This window comes from Rhododendron vialii, chromosome 5a (assembly GCF_030253575.1).
Source record: "Rhododendron vialii isolate Sample 1 chromosome 5a, ASM3025357v1".
NCBI lineage: Eukaryota > Viridiplantae > Streptophyta > Magnoliopsida > Ericales > Ericaceae > Rhododendron > Rhododendron vialii.
The window spans coordinates 13,942,593-13,966,749 of record NC_080561.1 but is presented as its reverse complement, the minus strand read 5'-3'; the positions used below and the strand labels follow the sequence as shown (position 1 = coordinate 13,966,749).

The 24,157-nt window shown below is 38.9% G+C and overlaps 2 protein-coding genes across 3 annotated transcripts; one reads left to right on the top strand and one right to left on the bottom strand.

The window, feature by feature from the left end:
* Positions 1-393: 393 nt before the first annotated feature.
* On the bottom strand, positions 394-3,154 carry LOC131326700 (lysine-specific histone demethylase 1 homolog 1). The gene has a single exon (XM_058359556.1). The coding sequence runs from the start codon at positions 3,029-3,031 to the stop codon at positions 662-664; it is 2,370 nt and encodes a 789-aa protein (XP_058215539.1). The 5' UTR covers positions 3,032-3,154; the 3' UTR covers positions 394-661.
* A 793-nt stretch (positions 3,155-3,947) lies between these two features.
* LOC131326557 (chaperone protein dnaJ A6, chloroplastic-like) lies at positions 3,948-14,510 on the top strand. Of its 2 annotated transcripts, none has more exons than XM_058359378.1 (8): positions 3,948-4,085; positions 4,965-5,077; positions 8,990-9,131; positions 9,225-9,282; positions 11,279-11,321; positions 12,856-12,904; positions 13,026-13,106; positions 13,415-14,510. In XM_058359378.1, the coding sequence occupies exons 2-8, from the start codon at positions 4,974-4,976 to the stop codon at positions 14,264-14,266; spliced, it is 1,329 nt and encodes a 442-aa protein (XP_058215361.1). In that variant the 5' UTR covers positions 3,948-4,085; positions 4,965-4,973; the 3' UTR covers positions 14,267-14,510. The 2 variants fall into 2 exon arrangements, with proteins under 2 accessions (XP_058215361.1, XP_058215362.1); XM_058359379.1 differs by lacking the exon at positions 3,948-4,085 and adding an exon at positions 4,581-4,604.
* Positions 14,511-24,157: the final 9,647 nt, after the last annotated feature.

The following is a 24,157-nucleotide window of genomic DNA, read 5'->3' as shown; positions in this document are numbered from 1 at the left end:
CAAATCCTCACATATTTACAAAGATGACCTGAACATTCGAAAATTGGTTAGTTCAAAGCCATGTATCGATCCCATGATTGTCACAAGAAATATACAAAATATAGTTAGTTCACAGCCATGTATAGACCCAATGATTGCATGTCATATTTATCATACATATATTTTTTCAGTCATAAGCCCACAATACTCCAAGCTTTCACCGAATATGCTTCATTTTGCACACTTTTCTGGGTCCTCAAATTTCTGGATTTGATTATGTGCAAGAATTATGAGATTAGTCCCGAATTCCACCTCGCGGTAGCATAGATTATTAGCATCTAAAACAAGGCAACATGTACCGTATTTAATCGGGCCAAGAAACAATACTACCAAGTGCATTCAGAAGCATAATACTGAAGACTAATGGTGATTTTTCATATGATACACAAGGATGGATGGTACAACAATGCGGACAGAGGAAATAAATAACATCAAGTTAATTGCCAGTAAAGTTGTAGGCATTAAAAAATGGTTGTCTAATCTGAATCTAACGACGCCATCGCTGAAATGTGTTACTACTGTACAGACAAGTATGATCAGAAAAAACCAAATCGTCCGAGAGTTATTTCAAGTCAATCCGTTGTGAACAGAAATGAACTCCCAAATGAGAACTTCTCTCAGCTTATTCTCGATTTAAGCCAGATCTAACCGATCTAATGCAAACAATAAGAGATTCCGCAGCACTACACAGACTCTCTCTCCCTACCAATTTCACCCGAAACTCACCATTCAAAAGTTTCACCCGGTTAACATCTCCATCCACCTGACTGAGTTCGACAACCTGCTTCCTTTGAATCAATCCATAAAGATACAAACAACCTGAATCCAGTTTCTCACCTTTGAATGCAACTTGTAACAAGGAACTAGATTCGAGATCATTAGACCTAGGATCGAACAAGACAGAGAAGCTACCAAATTTAAGGTCCGGGGTCTCAAACAATTTAACATCATCGCCACTTTCCCTAATAACATTGCTTGGTTTTACTTCCGGACCTAATGACCTCTGCTTGGCGACTCTCAATATATTAGCCGCCTCTCTCATCCCACTGAGAAAAGCTCCGTGCATCGTTGCTGGATACTGCTTGTTAGTCGCTTCTCCAGCAAAAAACACTCTCCCATTTCCCATACTTTCAGCAAGTATATCATAATCATCACCTGCAGCACCAATTGCAACATACGAATAGGACCCATAAGCATATTGGTCTTGTCCCCAACGGGTACAAACCGCCTGAAGTGGATTGGGAACAGAAATCCCTTTCGGGTTAAATATACCCCTCAATATTTCCAAAACCCTATCAACAGATTCCACTGGGGACATCTTTTCGAATTTAATGGCAGCCTCTCCGGCAACAAGAGCAACAAGAAGCGGACCACCCGATACTGAAGAATAACTGTAAAATAAAAAGAATTCGCCCCTCATAGAAGAGTCTTCCGTCAAATGTCCAAACGTATCAATCTCCCCACCCCAAAAGTCATGAGGAAACAACATAGCCACCTTATTTAGCAACCCAAACCCTAACCTCTCAATAGCATCTTTCTTTCTTTGTGGGAGTTCCGGTACAAACTCAATCGATCCTTTTTTAAGCACACCTAACGGAACTGTACAAAGAACCATGTCTCCTCTATACCCTTGCCCATTAGCATAGACCAAAACACCATCAGCTCCATACCTAACGCTCTCCACTCTCCGGTTGTAAAAAATCGGTAGGTCCTCCGCCAATGCCCTAATAAACCTCTCGTTCCCTCCGGGAATGAAACAATGATCACCCCCCATCTCATACGGATCATCTTGATCCCAAAACGCCATCGACAAATTCGACATCAACGTAGCATTCGCGTATTCTAAATTCGCGAGGTGCCAATTCAAGAGCATTCGCTCTTGGGGATCCTCCGCGACATTATAAACACGACGAAAGGCTTCTAACGCGGTCCCTAAGCTAACATCTGCCGACTTAACCTCCTCCATCATCGCTTGCCTAAGCTTACAAACCCTATCTAACAACTTATTAAACGAAACCTCAACTTTCGAATCGGTCTCCGAATTCACTGTTTTCCCACTAGGTAAATACAACGGGCATATATCCCTCACCTTGTGAAGCGGAAACCCTAGTTGCCTTGCGAGGACACCGAGCGGGTTGCCGTTGATTCCGGTAAGAACGCTGCCGCCTAAGTCGGCGGCAGCCGCGGCTCCACCGCCACCTGTCATCTTCTTCGTCTTAACCCTGCCACCTGGCCTGTTTCTGCCTTCCAAAACCACAACCTTGAACCCTAAAAATATCAGTTGCCTAGCGGCGACTAATCCGGCTATACCGGCTCCGACAATGACGATATTACCCTTGCATGGGCCCTCCGGCGGGCTCGCTTTCTCTTTCACGATCGGTGGGGCGAGGCCGAAGTTGATGTAGCCGTGGTGGAGGAGGAACCGGTAGGCTGAGTCGACTAGCCCTCGGTGCTCAGCTCGGATCGACTCGAGCGCGTGGCTCTCCGTCATCCACATGGACACGTTCGACCGCCAGCGGGCAAGGATGTGGTTCCGCACGACGATGTAGTTGCGCTGCTCGGCGCCGCCGATCTGGGAGACGACGTTGGCCTCGATCTCCTCCTCGGTGAGGGAGTCGACAGGGAACCCGACGGAGATCGCGATGAGGGCCTCGGTGTCGACTCCGCTGTCGGGATCGGAGGCGCGACGGCGGCGGCGGCGGTTTTTTGACGGGGCATCGTCGTCGATCTCAACAGCGTCGTCCGTGGATCTCTCGCGGGCGCGGATGATCCGGTTAATGGCGGCGGCGGAGGACGAGATCATCTCCGGGAACTGTTTCTTCCTGCGGCGTCGTTTCTTGGGTTGGTCGGTGGCTGGTGGTTCGGAAAAGACGGGGGTTTCGGGCGGCGGCTGCGGCGGCGAGAGGTGGTTGTCGGGGGAGGAGGAGTCTGAGGTGGCATTCTGGAGGTGTTGGTCGGAAGTTTCCGGGGGAGAATCCGTCGTCGTTTCCATGGTGTTGAAGTGAGTGGGATGGGTTTAATGTGACTGTACCAGACACAATACTAGGGTTTTGAAGATTGGAGAGGAAAATGCCCTATTTTCACCATTTCTTTCTCTTGTGTTTCTGGTTTTGGGAAATTACAGTTTAGTTGGCCTAGTTTTTGGTAAATACACATAGCTATTTTTTTACTACATGGAAACAGTTGTATGCATATATTGAATTCCGACAATTAGATTGGAACATCTGGTATAACGGATTACATCCAATATTCTTGAAGGAATACAGAAATTCCGTAATGGTGGGTGGGGCGAATATTTTTCTCTCATTCACTCTCAACGTGGGTAATATGCATCTAATGTTAAAGAAACTCAAATTGCAATGCATTTCTCATTGATATCAATACATTGTCGCGAATACTATTACATTTTTTTCAAATATCGATATATTTTTTGAATAGTATCCACCGCCCTAAGGGCTATGCTTAGCATATTTCTTAAGAAATTTATCACAACCCTTTATATTTACAGTTGCATAACATGTACTTTCCAATGTTAAGCGACCGTTATAGCATTTCACATATTTCTACTGATGAGTTGATGACAACATGATAAAAGAGATTGATTGATCTAAGTTAGAGTACCTTTCCAACATCACATGCCAATAAGACATGGAAATACTTGTAGCATTGTTTGAAATACTTGCAAAATATTACAAGCAAGTAGTACTAATTTACTTGGAACCACGGTAAAAATGTAAGAGTTCAAATTCACGAAATTAAAAATATTGGGACAGAAAAGAAATTTCGGTAAAACTAAGGGACCAACTATAAGTTTTGCCCAATGCATACACTGTTCTACTGTCGTTCTAGAAAGCTCCCTCTCTCCGTCGTTTTGGAGCCTCATCTTCCACTCAAGAAAGACCACACCAAATACGCTCACAACTCTCCCCTCTCTCTCTCTCTCTCTCTCTCTCTCTCTCTCTCCGCCACCAACCACCGCAATTGCATCTCTGCTGTAAATTCAAACAGATAAACGTCTCTCTCATCTAATCATACACAATCCCAAGGTCCGTCATCTATTTGAATCGTTCTGTACATCCCTCTATGATACTTTCTTTCTTCGTATGCATGTTTATTTAAATCTAATAGCGAGATATATGTCCTTCCCGAAACCCTAGTTTTACACTCGAGGGGTGCTTTTTAACTGGACTAGTATGTTAGTGAGGTCTCTTAGGCGCTGTTTTTTCACGGTAGGATTGGGGTTCGGAGAGGTTTCCGTGGAAAAATGTGTTCTTGAACCGCAGCTTTTACTGGTATTGAACCAACCGGAACTAAAAAGGGGAAAATAATTTTTTTTGATAACTCAGTTGTTCGACCGAGCCAGCTTACGCGAACCTCGATTAATCCTGAGGGCAAATATCACCGTCTACTTGCGGGGATCCAAATTAAAGCCGGAGCAAAGAGCAAAGCTCCGTATGGACTAGCCCCAAAGGAGTTTGATAGCACTTGAGAGGTTCTGAACCTGAGACCTTAGGAGGGAGCAAACCCTAAGTCCCAAGCTTTGACCACTAGGCCAATCCCTTCAGGTTAACAAAGAAAAATGGAAAATGTTTGTGTGTGCAAGTTTTGTATTTCTTAGGAAACGGCAGCACCTGATACACAAATGCTGTTTTTTCCCCCCTCAATTTGACATTTTACGCTTGGGAATTGGTTATCCAGTCTTGGCACTGTTGGCTATTTATTTTTATGATAACTTAGCAAATTGAGAATTTTCCATTAGAATTATTTGTTTTGCATTATCTGAGTAGCATCATGTTTGGCATTGTTCCATCCATATAACTGCATTAATGTTGGTAGTGGTGGCACAACATTTGAAGAATCACCTTGCTACCATTTTTCAATCTTGCAAAACAATGCTGACCGGTTTTTTTACTTTTTTCTTTTAGGTGTATCGAATGGCGATCATACCTTGTGGAAGTACATGGGTAGCTCGGTGGGGACAACCGCAATTATTACTAAGATCTCCTGTGACGAGCAAGTTATCTACATCTTCTCATTGGTGAGTACTTGGTTACTTTTGTTTGCACTATTGTACTAATTCGATAATTTTGCCCTCTCAATACCCTTTCTCCCAACCTGAAGTTGCTCTTTGAACTTTGGAGTATTGGGCAAGTGTGAAGATGACTGACAGAAGTATGATTTAGCAATTCCTTCCGACAGAATGTACTTAAAACTGTACCCTAAGGCCTAAGCAAACGATGGTTTTTTTAGTGTCTATCTCAAACTCCTATTTTAGGTTCCTTTTTACTAATATACAGGGCATTGACAATAATAAATGGGATTGTATGCAAATTAACAGTTTTTCATGAATTGTTAGTGTAGCTATTGTGAGCACACCATTTTTTCTTGGGCGTATATATTTGTTACCGTCTTTACTGCATTGAGCTGAAACTCTAAACTAGTATGTGCTACATTTTTTTAAAACATGAGGTATCTGTGATTCTTGCCACCCAGGATTGTAATGTTAGTTGTCTAATGAAGTTCTTATTGCTTGACTTGCTTTTGTTTGGATTTTACGGAAATGTTTGGGGCAAATCCAGTGAGTTTATTCCAATTATAAACACACGTAGCGATTTATTCAGCTACTGTATGTTTCACTTTCTTTGAGAGCATTTTGATGTTATATATGGTGCAGTAATGATTCTTGTTGAACCAGCATGGGCCGAGAAGCTGAGCTTTCTTAGAAGGACTGAAACTTTGGCATAGCAATATTTTAGTGGTGATTTAGTAGTGTTATTGATGTTAAGTAACTATGGTTTTTAGAAATACGTTAGAATTTAGATAAATAGTATATTGATGAGCCTTTTAGTTGAGGCTAAAACTTTTGATTTGAACCTCCCCCTGAAGATTAGAGCTACAAACAAGCCGAGCCGAGTTTTTGATTGTTAAGGTTTGTCTATTAATATTTAAGCTGGCTCATCAAATTTTCCTTGAGCTCGAGTTGGCTTAGGCTTGGATCGAACTCGAGCTTCTTGACAAGCCTTAACAAGCTCAAAATGTCATACATTTAAGCTCACATACGAGTCTAGGACAACAAATTGAATTCTTATTATATACATAGATAGATAACTTTATACATATACAACATTACAGAATATATATATGTATATTATAAAGCATACAAATGTTTATGAAAAAAATGAGGTTCCCTAGCAATCCGTAAAAACTCTAATAGTATGAAAACGAATCATTAATTAATACTACCAAACAAAACTTTGCTAGCAATCAATCACACAACGCAGAGATATACCTATCCACGGGAAGGAATCAAAACACTATAATCATTGTGCAGTTACAGATATACCTATCCAAACGAAGTAAATCCTCACAAAGTTCTATGTACTACATGTCGAGTCACACATACACCGCACCCAATGATCTTGACCGCCTACGGCCTTGATTCCACAAGCCCTCCAATAGACCTAACAGAAATCCCTGCTCTCAAAAAAACAGCCGCATCGGGTTTTTTTTATCTTCTGCCACTTCTTTCTTTTTCTTTTTCTTATCACACAATGCTATAGTATGTGTCTTGCACTTTTCTTTGCCGTCACTTTTCTTGTTATAGACTGTTGACCAAAAAGGAAGAAAAGGACAAGTCCATAGGTAGACCTCTCGCTGGGACCTTTTTTTTCTTCACGTTACTTATACATTTAGAAGGTCAGAAGATATCAATTGATAACCAGATCAATCCCTCCATCGATCCGTCTTCACCAAAATTCATCTCGCTGTAGTTGACTTCTTTTTTTATCCAAAACGTTCACTCTCGATTACAAATAATAATGACTCCTTCCACTCTAATCCTATACAAACTCACTAGCCTATAAAAATAATAAAATTACAACTCGGTTTAAATATGTGTTTTGTTATACGGAATTGCCAATACAAAAAGACTCCGGAATTTGGTCCTTACAATTTATATGCATACAACTGCAAGTTACAAAATTTTCATTATGTACATATACTTATGTTTATAGGTATCTCTATTGATACATATGCAAGTTCATACACAAAATCTTTCATTATGTACATATACCCTAGGTTCGCCAGCCTAATCGAGCCGAAATTTGTCGTGTTCGAGCTCAGCTCATTTAGTAAATGAGCCTAAAATTGAGGCTGAGGTTTTGGTTCGTTTCATGGGCGAATCAAACTTGAACGAGCCCCCCTACTGCGTCGAGCCTCGAACAGCTCACGAACGGCTTGGTTCATTTGTTGTACCGATGAGTGTGGCATTTAGTGAAGGCTAGATATTAAACATAGACCTTTTGTAAGTATGCATTGTTAATATGCCTAAAACTATTGACGGCACATGAGAAAGTTTAATAGAAAGCTCTGCTGGTAAGACCACCATTCATTCGGGCTGCTTCCCATTAACGTCATTGGCTGTAGCATGTAAGTAACAGAGGGAGAGTTGATCTATGTAAACATACATACAAAGTTGTTGCTTTGTTATGGTTGTGATGCTGGACAAGTGGGAAGAGCACCTGCTAGCATTGTTACCACAATGAAGGGCTGTTGTGTATGACAAAAATGGCTAACGAAGTTGAGCCTTAGAAATAGGTTATCAGAGGCTTTCATGGCTGATGGTGGGGAAAATTTATATAGGGTTTTGAAAACTCTCCTGGTGTGTGAAAGTAATAAGTTTTGCAGTTCAAAAAAAATACTACCAAACAAGGAAATCAAAGGAGGTGGAATGTGTTCAGCTGTGACCAGAGCCCATGGGGTTGCATCGTACTTTTATACTCTAAATCAAGTGCTTATATAATTTGCTTCTTCGAGCTTACGCTTTCTTGATTGTCATATGGGGTTGTGTGAACTTGGCAGCCTGAGGCCCTAGGTAATCTCATAACAAGCAATGGCCCACTCTGTCTGATGGTCTTAGGACGATTGTGGAATTCAGAGGGAGTCTCAAGCGGTTATTGCTGCTTCAGATGTATTTGGATTTTTTATACACTAAGAAGCACAGACACGTCTACTGGCCGCACGTATCCATGTCCGACACATGTGGGCCACAAACACGACACTCTCCAGACACATATTGAACATGCCTAAATACCTGTCCAATGTTTTATTATATTTCTTTTACTTAGACAATTGTGGATGCTCTAGGACATGTTGGCAACACTCTTGGAACACACTAAGGGCTCATTAAAATGTCTCTGACGTTTATATGAAATCATAACATAGCTCTATAAAACAAATATACTTCACATTTTACGTGTCCTCGACGTGTCCGTGTCCTAATTTTTGGAGAAATGATGTGTCCTATGTCGGAGTCATGTCATGTCTGTATCCCATATCCGTGTCCGTGCTTCTTAGGTTTTACAAGGACCTATGAATTGCAAATGAAAATTTGTTTACAAAGCCAGTCCCCCTAAAAATCAGCACAACAGGTGGTGTAGTAGTGATTGAAAAGTGGTCCATGATGCTAGTGATCGATTATGTTTGTCCATCTGAAAGTGATTTTACAGCCCACAATATTCTTCTTTCAAAGCCGCACGGACGGGGAAACATGGGTTTTTCAGCAATGTGATTGATTTCCTGTGAGATAGATGAAAAGAAGGAAAATTATAGGAAGATATCAATTTGATTCTCAGTGCTTTCATCTCCCAATAAGTCAAACTCAGTTTTTGTCGTTTGGCTTGTTTAAGCTACTGTTTCTTGGTAAAGTTGTATGGGTAGTAGTTGTAGTTTTCATTACAGAATTAAAGAGAACTTCATCTGAATTCTACTGCAAATGAACCTGAGCTGTCTTTTGAAATGTTCCAAGATTTCTGTTGCTACCCAGTTTGCAGAGGTAAACAATTAGGCATGTTGTGGATAGTGACATTTTCTAGCATGCATACTGCTTATCCATGAGAGTCACATGTTTGATATTGGATTCACGTTTTGTGCATTACCATTTTTTGTGCAGTGTCTCAACCAAGATAAGAGCATTGGCTTCACCTAGTTCAACCAAGTTTTCTCAAGATTCCTTTCATGGACTGTTCAGTACGTTGTCATCTCAAAGACCAAGTCATACCAGGGGAGCCCGCCTGATTGTTAGAGCTGAGAGTGTGAGTTCCCTATTTGAATTTTACCTTGGGAGTTACTTCTAGTCTTTCCTTCATTATTGTATATGCTTATAGTACTAACTTCATGTCACACAGGATTTCTATGCTGTCCTTGGGGTCACAAAAAATGCTAGCAAATCAGAAATCAAAAGTGGTGAGTACACTTCATCCTTGTTCTCTCGATTCTTCATTACTGATTCGATTTTAATTTGAGTCGTGGAAATGTTATGTGCATCCTTATCTGAATATTGTCTGTGCTAATTTGCCTTTTGCCCTTCTAGTCATTAGTTGAAGTCTTTGATTTTTTATCACGTGATGAACGTTAAGAGCATGATGATGCGATTGACTATCTGCTTACAAATTTTATTGCTGCCTGTCTAAGTTCTTTCTGTTTATGTTTTGTTCCTTTTCTTTCGCTATGTGTCTCGACAGTATCTGAAGAAAAGCCAATACTAGCCTACGGTACATTCAAAAGCTTATGATTGTTTTGAATGACTGGTAAATTTGGACAATTTGTTATTAACCATTTTTGGCTTCCCATTTATTAGCTGTCAGTTTCCATTTTGGATATGGGCTTTACTCGCTAAAAATGATTTAAAGCTTTACTCGCCTATGCTTAAGGGGCACTCCTTTCAGAATTTGCTGGTGGCAAATTGTAGGTCCATTTATTGCGTTAGATGTGATGCTAGAGGGCTTGCTTGAATTCTTGACTTTTAGCAGTTTGAGTCATCTTTCGTGAATCTATGGCTCTAGGCAATTTGCTCGGAAATATCTCTCTGATAGCGTATCCTGTCATCTGCACAGAAGATAGGTGGTTTAATTCCCTATGTTATGGTGGAGGACGAGGAGTATTATGCTGTTGTAATTTGGGATGCAAACTGTCCCAAGATTCTTGTACACGGGCCTCTTTTATTGTCATTTGGGTGAGACATCACTTGCTTGCACATATTATTGTCAGTTGTTACAGGTGCAAATTTTGCTTCCCCTGTGTTTTCGTATTATTTTTCTTTTGGTTTCTTTTCTCTATGTTGACATCACTCACCTCATCTCCAAACTTAAATATTGAACTTCCATATTCAATTCCTAGGGAACGGGAAACATACCCTGATTCTTACCCCAAACAAGACAGAGAAAAGGCATTCTTTCCATGTCTCCATCCGTTCTCCCCTCTCAGTTGCCGTTTGCATGCGACACTAGCTAACAAACAAGGAGAATAGAGAAAGAGAGGGATGATGTCTCTATTCACTTTCCGTCTTTCTTTCCTCTCTTCTCCAGTTGTCTTAGCTGTCCCCTCTCTGTTTTTCCTTCTTCCAATTCTCTGGTTAGTGGTTTCCTTTTTCATTTATGTCAATTCCCTTATTCCACTATGTTCTGCCGCCTAACATGAAAAGTATATTACATTCTGCTTTTGTTGAGTCAAATTCTTCATCTTGATAGTCTTGTGAATTAGGAGTTACTGATTGCAAGGAGAAAAGAACTTATCTATGAGCTTTTATTCTCAAACTAATAAGGTATTTGGGGTCTCTTGGGAATGAAATACCCTGGGAAGTAATCCTGGGATCGCCCATGCCTGATTCTTGCCTGTTTTTGCTGATTCTTTACTTTTGTGACTGTTGTAAGGTTTTCTAATTTATGGATATGCTCAGAAAAACCCTTAGAAAAATAGAGCCACTGAACATCACCTGAGAGTGGCCATGTGATTGACGATGTTTTGAGTTGTTTTTTAGAGCTGAAGTCCTATGAGTTGATGCATAGATGTACCATCATTTGGCTTTGTACTGCTTAAATTTTGTCTGCCATTTTTTGAATAAGTAGCCTTGCTGCCTTGGTCTCTTTTTTGCCTGCTGATTTATTGGATTGGGCCTTTCTAGCACTTGTTGCATGTTATGTTGTTGTAATCAGACTTACCTGTATAATAATATTCCGTGTGCTTCCTTTGTGTTAGATCCTTATACCCTACTTTGTGTTCGCACTTGAGCTTCCCTACATGTTTCATCTGACATTAGTCCAATGTTATATTGATCAGTCATGTGCTGCTTCAGATTTGATGTTGTTCATCTGCAAATTTGGCTTTTCTAAAGTACAAGCATTCCTGATAGCAATATTCTTTTCTCATATTGCACAGCTAATGTGTTTTCTTTCTTGTTTAGCTTATCGGAAGCTTGCCAGGAGTTATCATCCTGATGTAAACAAGTAAGTTGAATTGAAACCTTTTAATCTTAGAAGTTGCAGTAGCTGCTGGTGTTATCATCTGCTTCAATTTTCACGATCTGAGATTTCGTTGTGTTGTTTACATACTAATTGATTGCTTTGGTCTCTATCTCTCACAAAAGATAATTCCTCTTTGGAAGCCCAAATGATGTAGCTCAACTATTACGAGGGTTTTGAATAAATGGGCTCACCAGTATAATGGGTTTTTAGCATATACTTTGGGGAGTGAATAGTGATGGAGAAACAGAAGATATGGAAGGGCATCGATAGAAAAGATGGAGAGGGGAGAAAAAAATGGTTGGGGTGGAAACAGAGAATATAAATGTACAAATCACATCCAATTTGATCAATATCCTACATATAGCTTTAAGAAAACTCTAAAACCTTATAGAAATCTGCCAGGGCAACATGATACCTAATTAAGCCTGAATTCTGCCACTAAAGCCACTCCAAAGTATATTCATAACCACACACAGATAAATAGAGAGGAGCACAACCTACATATCAATCCCAATTTTATCTCCTTGTGTGAGAGCAAATTCGTTTTGTGGAATATTCTACTTGTAGCTTTAAGAAAACCCTTAATTTTCACATAAACTTTTGAAAATCTGCCTCGCCAACATGATTCCTGAATAAAGCCTGGATTCTATCTCTAAAGCCACTCTAAAGTAGTAGAATCAAAGAAGATACAACAGTATTGATGTACCTCGTGTCTTTTCCTGGTTTAGAAGATATGTACCATATAACGAAAGAGCATGCCATACTGGATGGATGGCGGCAATGCTCTCTCCTTGTAGGTTGGATACTGCGTTCTCTTTTGGAAAAAGGTTTTTATCCTCATATACAACCATGTTCTATTTGCATATTTTTTCAAGAAAGCATGGAAAACCATGTAAGTTTTTATATAGTCTACTCTTTTCGGTATGTTTTATGAAAGAGTCAACATGGACTTCGGAGGCCAGTGGGACTTTGCATCATTCTCTCCCGCATAGCATGCTTACTAGGCAGCAGTTGCCTAGTGCATGCCAGTGGTACGCACCCTACCCAACCCTGGGTGCTCCTGCTCCGGTACTATGTTAAAGGATTATGATTCTTGGGTGTATTTCTCTTTGGCGCTTCATCTTATGACCATAGATGTGACTATTCTCCTAAAAGATCAGAAGTATCTGATGCTTCTTGAGTTATATACCTCCTCTTTTAGCTGATACACCTTTGTTTCAAAGTGAGAGAGTGAGGGGTAGCTGAAGAGAGATAAGAGAACGTGATAGAGGTAAGATTGGATTGAAAGGCCTAAGTGGGAGAGAAGGATTGGGGTCAAGCTATTGTTGATAGTGGAGAAATTTGGTGAATAATGCCTTGAAAGGTGTCATTCTGAGTCCCTAAATTTTGGCTCTTCCAATCTGATGGCTGACTAGTCGGCATTTCACGTTCACATGGCAAATTTTACTCCCCGTTTGTATTGCATTTTCAGTTCTTCAAGTAAGCTGCTCTATTCTTAACTCTTCTTTTCCTGCAGAGAACCTGGAGCAGAACAAAAATTTAAGGAGATCAGCAACGCCTATGAGGTAAACTTCTGTGTCATTAAACATGTTCTCTCACTTTGCAATGCCCAATTAATCAGTGGTAGGATTAGAGTAGGTGGACTATTTGAGCATATCATTTATTAGCAAGCGTCGTTTACTACAGGTTTTGTCAGATGATGAGAAACGTTCCATATACGACAGGTACGGAGAGGCCGGGCTTAAAGGTGCTGGCATAGGCACAGGGGTGAGTTCCTATTCTACTAAGAAAATAAATAATGACGTTCACAATGATTTTTATTGCAGTCTTTTGTAGTTTATCTTTGCGCTCCTCCTTTCACCTCATGCATCCTTGTTTTTTCTTTCTTTATTCCTGTGAATTTTAGTGTTGCCGTAATTATGGGTGAAAAAATGAACATAATAAAGCGCAATACTGTAAATTCACCGGAATAAAGGCAAAATTGATTGCACATGTAAAAATGGGGAGTGAGGGAAAATCACTGCCCTAATCTTATTGCGTGCTGTTTTCACATTTGGCGCATTCCTTAATAACAGGATTTTAGCAACCCCTTTGATCTGTTTGAATCATTATTCGATGGCTTGGGGGGTATGGGTGGTATGGGAATGGGTGGAAGAGGCTCCCGGAGTAGAGCTACAGAGGGTGAGGACCAAATGTACACTTTGGTTTTGGATTTCAAAGAAGCAGTATTTGGGGTAGAAAAGGAAATTGAAGTGACCCGCCTCGAGGCATGTAGTACCTGTGAGGGCTCTGGTGCCAAACCTGGGACCCGTGCATCCAAATGTAGCACATGTGGTGGACAAGGCCAAGTTGTGCAATCGGCGAGAACCCCACTGGGAGTCTTCCAGCAGGTAATGACATGCTCTTCTTGTGGTGGGGCCGGTGAAACTTCCACTCCTTGCAACACATGTAGCGGCGATGGGCGGGTGAGGAAGTCGAAGCGGATTAGCTTGAAAGTCCCAGCCGGGGTCGATTCAGGGAGCCGGTTAAGGGTCCGGGGCGAAGGTAATGCAGGGAGGCGAGGTGGGGCCCCCGGAGACCTCTTTGTCCTCATTGACGTTCTTCCAGACCCTGTTTTGAAACGAGACGACACAAATATTCTATACTCGTGCAAGGTCTCTTATATCGATGCTATTCTGGGAACAACGACAAAGGTTCCAACGGTCGATGGCGTTGTGGATTTGAAGATTCCAGCAGGGACGCAACCGGGAACAACATTGGTGATGGCAAAAAAGGGAGTGCCAATTCTTAACAAGAGCAACATGAGGGGGGATCAGTTGGTGAAGGTCCAAGTTGAGATACCGAAACGGTTGAGTGGTGATGAGAGGAAGCTTATTGAAGAACTTGCTGACTTAAGCAAGGCAAAGCCTCTCAACAGTAGAAGATAATGGAAGCTGGGAATTGTGATCTTTTGTTGTTTTAATACATATTTGATTTTCCCTACACTTTTGGGTACCAATTAATCCTTGTTCGGTCGAACTGAGGCTGTTTTTTGCATGAAGGAAACTTCTGGGATCAATTTTGTAATCTGTACTACAGTATACATTAATATACTTGGAGAGGAGGAAGTGAAAACATTAGGGTCATTTTTCCAACTATTTGACAATTAGTATTTATTGTTGGATTTGTCCTCTTTCTGTTCTCACTTTCTTGATTACTACTATGTTTACTGGACATTAGTGTGCAATTTTTGGGTTCTAAAAACCCACAAAATTGTTGGTTGTTTCTCTTATTTGTTTTGCAGTTTAGGTCCTAGCTTTGTAGGGCAAGTAGAATTTGAAAGTTTGGTGGCAATTTGCTTACCTTCCAAAGCAATAGATATGTGCAGGGGTCATGCGGGTCGGGTTTGACCCCGAACCCGACCCGACATGGTCGGGTAACAATATTTTAGGCCCGAAACCGAACCGTCCGCAAGCCCGATTCTTTTGATCGGGTCGGGTAAGAAACGCACCAGTCCGAGCCCCGAACCGAAATCTAATTTTTAACAGAAAATGAACTCGTGCCCGTCCGAATCACATGTTCAACTCCGTCCAAAACCCTTCGGGTCGGTTCGGGTTCGCATGTAGACGGGTTTTTTTGCACAGGCCTAGATATGCACCAAAGTTCCAATTTATGTTTGGACAGCTGGTCCAGTCTGTTATCTTTATGATCTTAAGTAGACCTCACTTCTGTAATTTTATTTATTTATTTTGCACTGTTGAAAACCCTAGGGGAGAAGCCTAGTTGAGGTTAGGATGTCGGCAAGAGAGTAATAGGTAGGAGGAGGGGGGGAAGTATTTTCAGTATCATTCAAAGTGAAGCAGTTAGTTAGTCACTGAATGTGAGAGAAGTGAAGTGTGAACCCCACAGACTCTTGTGATAAGCTGTTGGGAGGGGACCTTCATCATACACATTCATCAGTCCTATCGGAATGATAGAAAGGTGTTCACACTCACACGTGATAGAAAGAATCAAGGTTCTTCTCTTGTGAGTTTAATGCAATGTAAAGTAGAACTCATTACGGTTTTATGTCACGATTTAAGCCAGTCGTTTTATTTAAATAGGTTTACACATGTAAAATACTAAACTTTGATTGGACATCGATCAGTTGATTGAATCGTGTTGGTCACTGGAAAAATTTGATGGCCTATGTCTGATCGTCTATTTGTCTTGTACAACAATTATGTTTTGGTAAGAAGAAAAGTGGTGAAGTTAAGAACGGTTTGAAGGATGTCATTTTATGTCACACGAAGATTGCGTAAGAGAATCCACACTCTGCGTGATGAAAAACAGTACTATATTTCAAACGAGTTCGATTCTACAATCATGTGGCGAAAAATGAATACTTAAATGAGAGAAAGCACTATGTTCCAAACGAGTTCAATTCTACAATCCCGTGGGGTGAAATGAACAATGAAATCCAGTTGCTTTTAGGCCCTGTTTGATAGGAGGGATTAGAGGTAGGATTGGACTAATGGTCCCGTGTTTGTGTAACCTTTAATCCCGGGACTAATAATCCCAACCGGACTATTAGTCATTTTTGAAGGAGACAATATAATCCTAGGGGGGGAGGTGGGATAAATAGTTCAGGGATTAAGGGAGGTTGGGATTAAGGACAAAGTTACCAAAATACCCTCTTATTTGCCCTTGTTTGCTCTGGAAGTTAAAGGGATTAAGGGCAAAGTTAATCTTTCTTTCTTTTTTTGTAAAATGCAAACATTTTGAAAACAAGCCTAATAATTTTGATATGTAGTTTTTTTGTGTTAGAAGCTTTACCTAATCAACTTTTGCATTTTTTTTCCTTTCTTTCTTTTCGATATGATTTAAAAAAAATAGCAATTCTTTTGTTTCTTTTTTTGGTTTGGTAAATAAAATACACCCTCTGTCCTCTTTTTAAAGTCCAGTATTCTATTTTGGAATGTTCCTTAATAAGTGTCCATTTTGTAAAGTTAGTGGGTAAAAGTTGGTTCATTTTCCATTTTGCCTCTAAAAGTATATTCCATTTTGAAAAATTAGTGAGTAAAAATGTAACAATGATGTCTCCATAGAGGGTAAGTAGGGAAAGTGGAGATAAAAGTTGACGTGAAAGGTATAATGATGATATTTTTTTAATAAGTTAGAGTTACGAAGCGGAACATTTAAAAAGGGACGGAGGGAGTAGCACTCATTTAAAAAGGGATGGAGGGAGTAGTACTTAGACCACACAAAGGTTTTCTTTTTCTTTTTTTTGGATAAAATTAATTGATGTGATTGTAAAGAGTAGTCGGGGTTAGAGATAATTTTTTGGGTTCAAATAGAATCACTCATCTATAAATTACACTAGGGGCAATATGAACAATTCTTTTTTAAGAAATACTGCTATCACAAGTAGAAAAGTGCATTTTCCTGGTGATGCAGTGTGATTGAATATAATTCTCAATCAAACCAAAAAGATAATTTGTGGGATTAGATTAGTTTCTATCACCGTTATATATATATATATATCCCCTTAGCATCCATTTTTTTTAAAATTATTGGTTAATTAAAAAAAAAACTCCCCTTAGCATCTGAATGGAATCACTCAACTATAAATTGCACTGTGGGCAATATAGACAATTAAACCATTAATTCTTGTCAAGCGGTATTCAAAACAAACATAGGACACACGAGATTAACATTGTCTTTTGTTGAATCCCATACGCAAGCAAACATGAGATATTTTCAAATAGTCCCCCACTAATAATCCCCTGACCACAATCTCATCTAATCTAATCCCTCCAATCAAACGGGGCCTTAGTTTACTACCCATGTACGTGATTTCCCAGCTTGCAAATGGACAATGTGTTCCAAGCTAGCTCCCCCATGCATTTTCATATCCATATAGATAGATACTTACATTGTTGTACGCGAAAGAAACAAAACGTTTACAACATGAGTTATCCTCTAACCATTCAAGCATCGTACAAGATGATTTTGCCTGTAAAAAGGAGGTTGGACAAACTTATCAAGTGGGTAGATCACATGATCAATTCAAAGTTTGAAAAAAGAAAGGAAGTGCTTTCAATCTATTACTAATACTTCCATGTCGGCAAGTTGTAAACTTCAGCATGTCGGCAAAACCACAGTGCTTGTGGCACGAGGAGCTCCATTCTTCGGCACTTTATTTTTTACGTTTATAATTTTTTGTCGTAATTTATGGGATTAATCATTCTTCTTGACGAGATGAATCAGAAAAGTACAAAATACGGATCAAAGTTGAAATTAAAAAAAAAATCATATAAAAAGACAAAAATACCAGGCATTTAGCATTTTTTCGTCTTTAGTGAATTTTTTTCTTAACTTCTAGTTATAAGTTTTATTTCTTACCACTTAGACTTTTCTTTTTCTTTTTTTGATAGGCACTTCTTAGACTCTTCTTGTCGAGACAGGTGTAATTCAAAAAATTATTTTCACAAAAAAAAGAAAAGAAAAGACAAACAAAAATACCAAAATCAATAAAGAATACCAACAATTTATGGAGAAAGAGGCCGACATTCTACTGAAGCATGAGATTCGGCCTGAATCACTATTCACAACACTTTAAAACTATCAAAAAACAAACTGTTCCATTTGTTTCTTTTTCTGAATTTGTCCTCATTTATGAGGGGGAGACCCCACATGAAAAAGATCTTCCAATCCGTAAAAATATTGTGCATCCATCCTTCCACGCGGTCAATGACAGAACCAGAATTTTACCTTAGCAGTGACAAAATATATAAAAAAATATTAAAAAAAAATGCATTACAATATTAATAGTCATCGGTTCCAAAAAAAAATTTAAAATAACATAGCAAAAACTAACCTAAATGATGTTTGTCATTTACACATGGAATACGATAAAAGACTAATTTTAATTTTGGACATCGATAATGGCATAATAATTAAATTTCAATAATTTTTTTAGGTTAAGTTGTGTTAGGGTTAGAGTGTGGAATTTTTTTTTCTTAATTACACATTATCATTTATATTATTTCACTTTGGCCCATTGAATTTAATTTTGGAATAATTTTTTGGGTCTCTTTTTTTGGAAAAAAAAAGAGAAGATTTATGACTAGTATACAATAAAAAATAAGGAAAAAAACCTAGCAGTGATAAGATTATATAAGTTGGGTATAAAAAAAAATTGTCACATATAATAATTGCATTTTCTAAAATTCTTGTCGTAGCGGCCGCCGCCACTAGACCCCCCTGGTTCCATCCTTGCACACGGTTACGAGTTTGTGTTTCTTTTCAGTTTTTTGTTTTTAAGAAACTAGAAAGTAGAATCAAGTTTGTGTTTGTTTTTATAAAAGGAATTGATATTCACACTCCTTTTTTTGCTATCCACACCCCCCTTTTTGTCTTTTAGCAAAAAATATATTTTCAACACTAAAAAAATAAAAAAGAAAGTGTGGATAACAAAAAAGAAAATCGGAATATCAATTTCCTTTATAAAAACAAAAAACATGTTTGGTAATTTTTTTTAAAAAAAACAGTAAAAAAATAAAAACACAATATGTTTGGTAGTATCATTTTGATTTTTTTTATTCTTCAAATTTTTTTTTACATATATAAAAACTAAATTATCGGGCTCCTCATAATTTTGAAAAGTAAAGCTGAAAATTTGGACAATTAATGAATATTTTAATGAACGTTGTTCAACTTGAGAAGAAAATATAATGTACAATTTTTAATTTGAGAAGCCAATATTGATCACCCTATATTAGAAGAAAATAAATTCTTTACACCGTCGGTGTAAACATTTGTTTCCTCCAAATCAATTGAATTGTGCCATGTCGTCATGTTTTATTAATTGAGACCACTGTTTTGACACGTGTCATCGCGATGCAATTGATTTGGAAAAAACAAATATTTACACCAGCGGTGCATGGGCAGACCCAGTATAGGGCAAGCGGGGTCACTTGACCCCACTAAGTTCCAAAATACTCCTAGAGCAGGTATAGTTTTGAGGAGTATTTTATAATTTTGCCCCAAAAGGATCACATTCTTGCCCTAAAGATCCCACGAAATTTATAATTCTTGTCTTCTTTAATTGTGACGTTATGCAAAGAACTCAATATTTTTTCTCTCTGTACAAAGTCTACGAGTCTATAGACTCTTACTTTATAGTTTGTTCTTGTATCTCTCTCTCTAAGACAAAAGCAAGCAGTCTTTCTATATGAAAGCTAGGTCAGACAATTACCAATTAATGTAAAAAAGCTTGGGTATGGTAGTTTCTACTCTTTGTTTTTTTGTTTTAGTATTTAATTCAATTTCTTATCCAATTTTTACATAAAAAAAATAAATTACATATGTTATAGATATTTGACCCCACTGCAACTAAATTCTGGGTCCGCCCCTACAGCGGTGTAAAGAATTTATTCCCATATTAGAAATCCTGACTCCGTCCTAATGTGTCTCCTTTTTGGTAGATAGTACTAGTAATCATATCACTCCGAGAAAATTTCTTTTATATCCCTTCGATTTTGACCAAAAATTTATTTTGGTCCTTCATTTTTCAATTTCGGCATAAAAATACTTCGACTTTCTAATTTTTTTCAATGTCATCCTTTAGAAGGAATCCGTTTTCTTTGAGTCCCGCAGCCGTCGGTCTCTAGCCACCGGACAGCCGATCCAAGCCGTCCAAAAATTATATAAAAAAAAAAAAACAAAGGGGCTAATGCAAGAATCAACGGCATCCGATGTGTGTAGGGTGCTTAATCCAAACACTCTATTTTTCGTGTATATATGTATATATTTCTAAAGGATGACATTGAAAAGAATTGAAAAGTCGAAGTATTTTTATGCCAAAATTAAAAGGTGAATGATCAAAATGATTTTTTGGTCAAAATCGAAGGGGTATAAGAGAAATTTACCCTATCAGTCCAAATGCCTACAACTACAACACTTGTGGGTTATAGTGTAACAAAGCACAACTTCAGATGATAGATAATGTGTGTACGTTTACTTCTTTTTTTACCGTATCCAGGTCAATTTGTATAGACTTTAGACTAATCATATGATTTTTCATATATCCGTTCATACACGCTAACACATTGAGATGATATGGCCGAGGAAAGTTTATTTAAAATCTAAACCGTCCAAAACATTTTTGAATGGTGTAGATTTACCCTGCTATGAACAACTTACTCACGGCTCTCTCTATGCATATGTGTATCTAGGTGCCAATGATTGTGAGTTCCCATCTCACGTGGATATGGTGGGTGAGTGAATATGATTTAATCAACCCTACCAGGATTTCGATGAGTACCCCAAAACCATGAGACTAGTCAACAACAGGACAAAACTAGGGTAGGGAACCCCAAATTATGGAGGGTCACCAAGTAGAGGGTGGGGTGGGGTCTACCTTTTCTTTCCACAGGTTGTTTGATGTGTACATCCTTTCAATCTCTTCAATGCACTCTGATAAAAATAAAAAAAAAAAAAAAATCTCTTCAAATGCACATTAATTTGACTCATGTTAAATGCATGATGCTCCTTTTGGGACCATCTCAAATATATAGGCCATATATAGCCACCAGATCATCACCTATATACATTGGAGTAATCAAAAATGATATAGGTACCAACCGAGGGAGGGAAATCGTACCGATTGGCCGGGCCGGGCCATCTCCGGCAATCAGACGGCCGATTCGAGCTATTAAAAATTCTAAAAAAAAAAACCAATGGGGCCTATGCATAAATCAACGGCATCCGATGTGTATAGGGTGCTTGATCTAAACACCATTTTTTCGTGTATCTAAACACTCTTTTTTATACACGAAAAAAAAGAGTGTTTAGATTAAACACCTTACACACATCAGATGCCGTTGATTCTCACAAGGGCCCCATCGCTTTTTTTTTTTAGAATTTTTGGATGGCCCGGATCAGCCATCTGGTGGCCAGAGAGGGCCCAGCGCCGCTGGTCGGTACAATTTCCCTCACCCTGGACGGTACTTATAGCATGACTCTTACATAATCTACACCGCAAATAGTAGACTACAACATGATACACATCGATCCGTGAAGCCCCATAAAATTACGGAGTAAGTACCTATTTATTTACCCCACCGGAGGTATCAATGGCCACGCAGGGTTTATTCCGGGTCCCACATCTGAGCCATTTAAATTTTAAAAAACAAAACAAAGTAGGGTTGTGAAAAATAGCCCAATTCATTATGTGCAAGTGCTCGATCTAATTTTTTCATTTTTGAAAAATCAAAAAAAAAAAAGGGAAGATTGGATGAATAATGAGAAGATTGAATCGAGCATCTACACATATCGGATTGAATTGATTTTTCACAAGCTCACTCGGATTTTTTTTTAATTTTTTTGAATGACTCGGCTGATCCATGTGGGGCCAGAGCGAACCCCGCATCGCCGTCGGTACCTCTGTCGGTGCAACCCATTGGTTACTGCAGCACGGCTCTTATTTACCTATTCTATCTCAATGACAAACTTTAAGTTCTGAAAAATACAAATATGAGTTAATGTTAATGGATCCTTTCTGAGCCTACTTTAATGATTGAGACCATTCATTTGTTAGACCTTTTTCATAACACAAGCCACACCGAAAATCATATTAGCGGATATCGTTTGGAATGTTTTCGGTATATGATAGGCACACAAGATTGCATGATATTGGGTGCTCAAATCCTTCGATTTGCAACGTTTCTATATTTATTTGATCGCTAAAGTCAAATTTTGCACGTAAGGTGTTTTGCTGAGCTTTCCAGGTAAAACGAGCGAATAAGGCGGTTTTACGTGCCAAGGGATGTTTCGGGATGTACATTGGTGTCCAACCACTCGAGGCCATAGAAGTGGTGCCACCAAATCCTAAAGCCTTGAGACAAAGTCTTGGATAAAGTTCAACCAGTTCAGCAAGCTAGATTTTCATTTCTACAGAATGTTATCGATAACAAGAGTGAAGTTATCGATAACATTGCCCCATTCCTGTCCCATCAGGCATTCTTGACTCTGATGTTATCGATTATATTGTGCAAGTAATCGATACCTTTGCATCATCTCGGTCCAGAATTTGTCCAGAGGCAAGGAGAGCGATAACTTTTGATCAATGTTATCAATAAAATCTTTTCCCGGGTGCTTATCAGAGTGTTGTTATCGATAACAATATTAGTGTTATCGATAACATTTTGTCCAAGCAGATATTTTTCTTGCTTTTCCAGACTTTTCACTTTTGAAAACTTTCTTTTTATGGGTTACTTTTTGGAATTTTTTCCTGACTTTTGAGGAGAGAGAAAGTCCTTTGTGTATAAATAGGACCACCTCTCTCCCTCTTTTACCACCTAGCTCATTATTAACCTTAGTTATTCTTCCATTAATGTTTTTTTTAGCTTTTCAAGAGTAATTTCCATAGAATTCAAGTAAGTTTGTTCTCGTTTGTCAATTTCTCGTTAATTAAAGTTGTTCGTACGACTTGGATCCTTTATAATATCAAGTTTGTTTTCGTTTTTACCGGTTAAAAATCATGTCTTATTTTTATGCTTCCTTTTATGCTTTAGCTATGTATGAGTAGTCGATAGGGCAAGTCTCGGGGTAATCTTTCCCGAATACTTAGGTGGTTACTTGGTTCTCGAGTCCTTGAGCTTAAAATCATGATTTTCGGAATAGAGCTTAACTTGCATTTTTGGTCTAAACAAGGGGTGTTAACTCCTTTGTAAGATGTTTAGCGAAGTGGTCTTGGCCAAAAGCTTACCGAGGGCTCGTGGCCTCCTATGTGTTCGACGAATATTAAAAACAAGTTGGTTCGTCTCCGTTTAATCACATCTTTCGTTAAACGTAGTCATTAAAGCTAAATTCTCCGAGCGTGAGCACGCGGTCGTGACTCTTGCCTGAGTTATAATCGAGAACCGGTAACGGCTTAAGTCAAGGGTTAGACGATCCCTAGACTTGTCTCTTTTAAGTTAATTAAGCATTTTCCTAGTCTTTTGCGTTGGCAATTTTCACCGTTTCAAAGCATCACCAAGTTGGTCGTCTTGAACTCTGCGTTCTACCATTTAACCTACAATCCGATTAAGCTATCTTGTGAATTCCCTGTGGTACGATCCCGGTCTTACCGGTTTATTATGCTACCGACGATCTAGCCCTACGCTTGGGGTTTTCCAACCTTATATTTGAAGGCGAGGTTTTCAGAGGCTAAGCAGTATACATCTATATTTATTGAACCAAAAGGGTTCGGATTCAGTGCCATAATACTTCTTTCAAGGCAAATGTATTTTAGAATCATATCAAATTGCATCTGATTACTAGGAGTTTTGACATGCCTGATGTTCTTGATGAATGTCTTGGATCTCATCAAAATGGGTCAAAAAAATGTCCAAAATGGAGAACTAGAAAGGATCCAATTTTTGAATAATTAGGTGTCAGACATAAATTAGTATGGCTTTATTTTTGAAACTCGGGATTAATTTCCAAACAAACTTACACACACCTTAACTAATTTTTGAGAGACCAATCTCTCTGCCTACTGGGGCTCAATTAAATTCGAGGCAAAACTTCATATGGACCAGCCTCGTAAGAGTTGATGCCTGATAGCACTTGAAAAGTTTGAAAACTTGAAATCTCTAAAGAGAGCTTAGAGCATCTCGAACCCTTACTCAAAGCTAGAGCAAAATTGAAAATTCAAGCAATTAAAAATACCCAAAATTCACCTCCAACACTAGAATCAGACTCATACCAAATTGAATTTTACTCAAATTCTTACCCAAATCAAGAGCCACCCAAAACCCTTGCCTAAATTTCCAACGGCTAGGCAAAATCAGACAATCCGCATTCCAATCCTC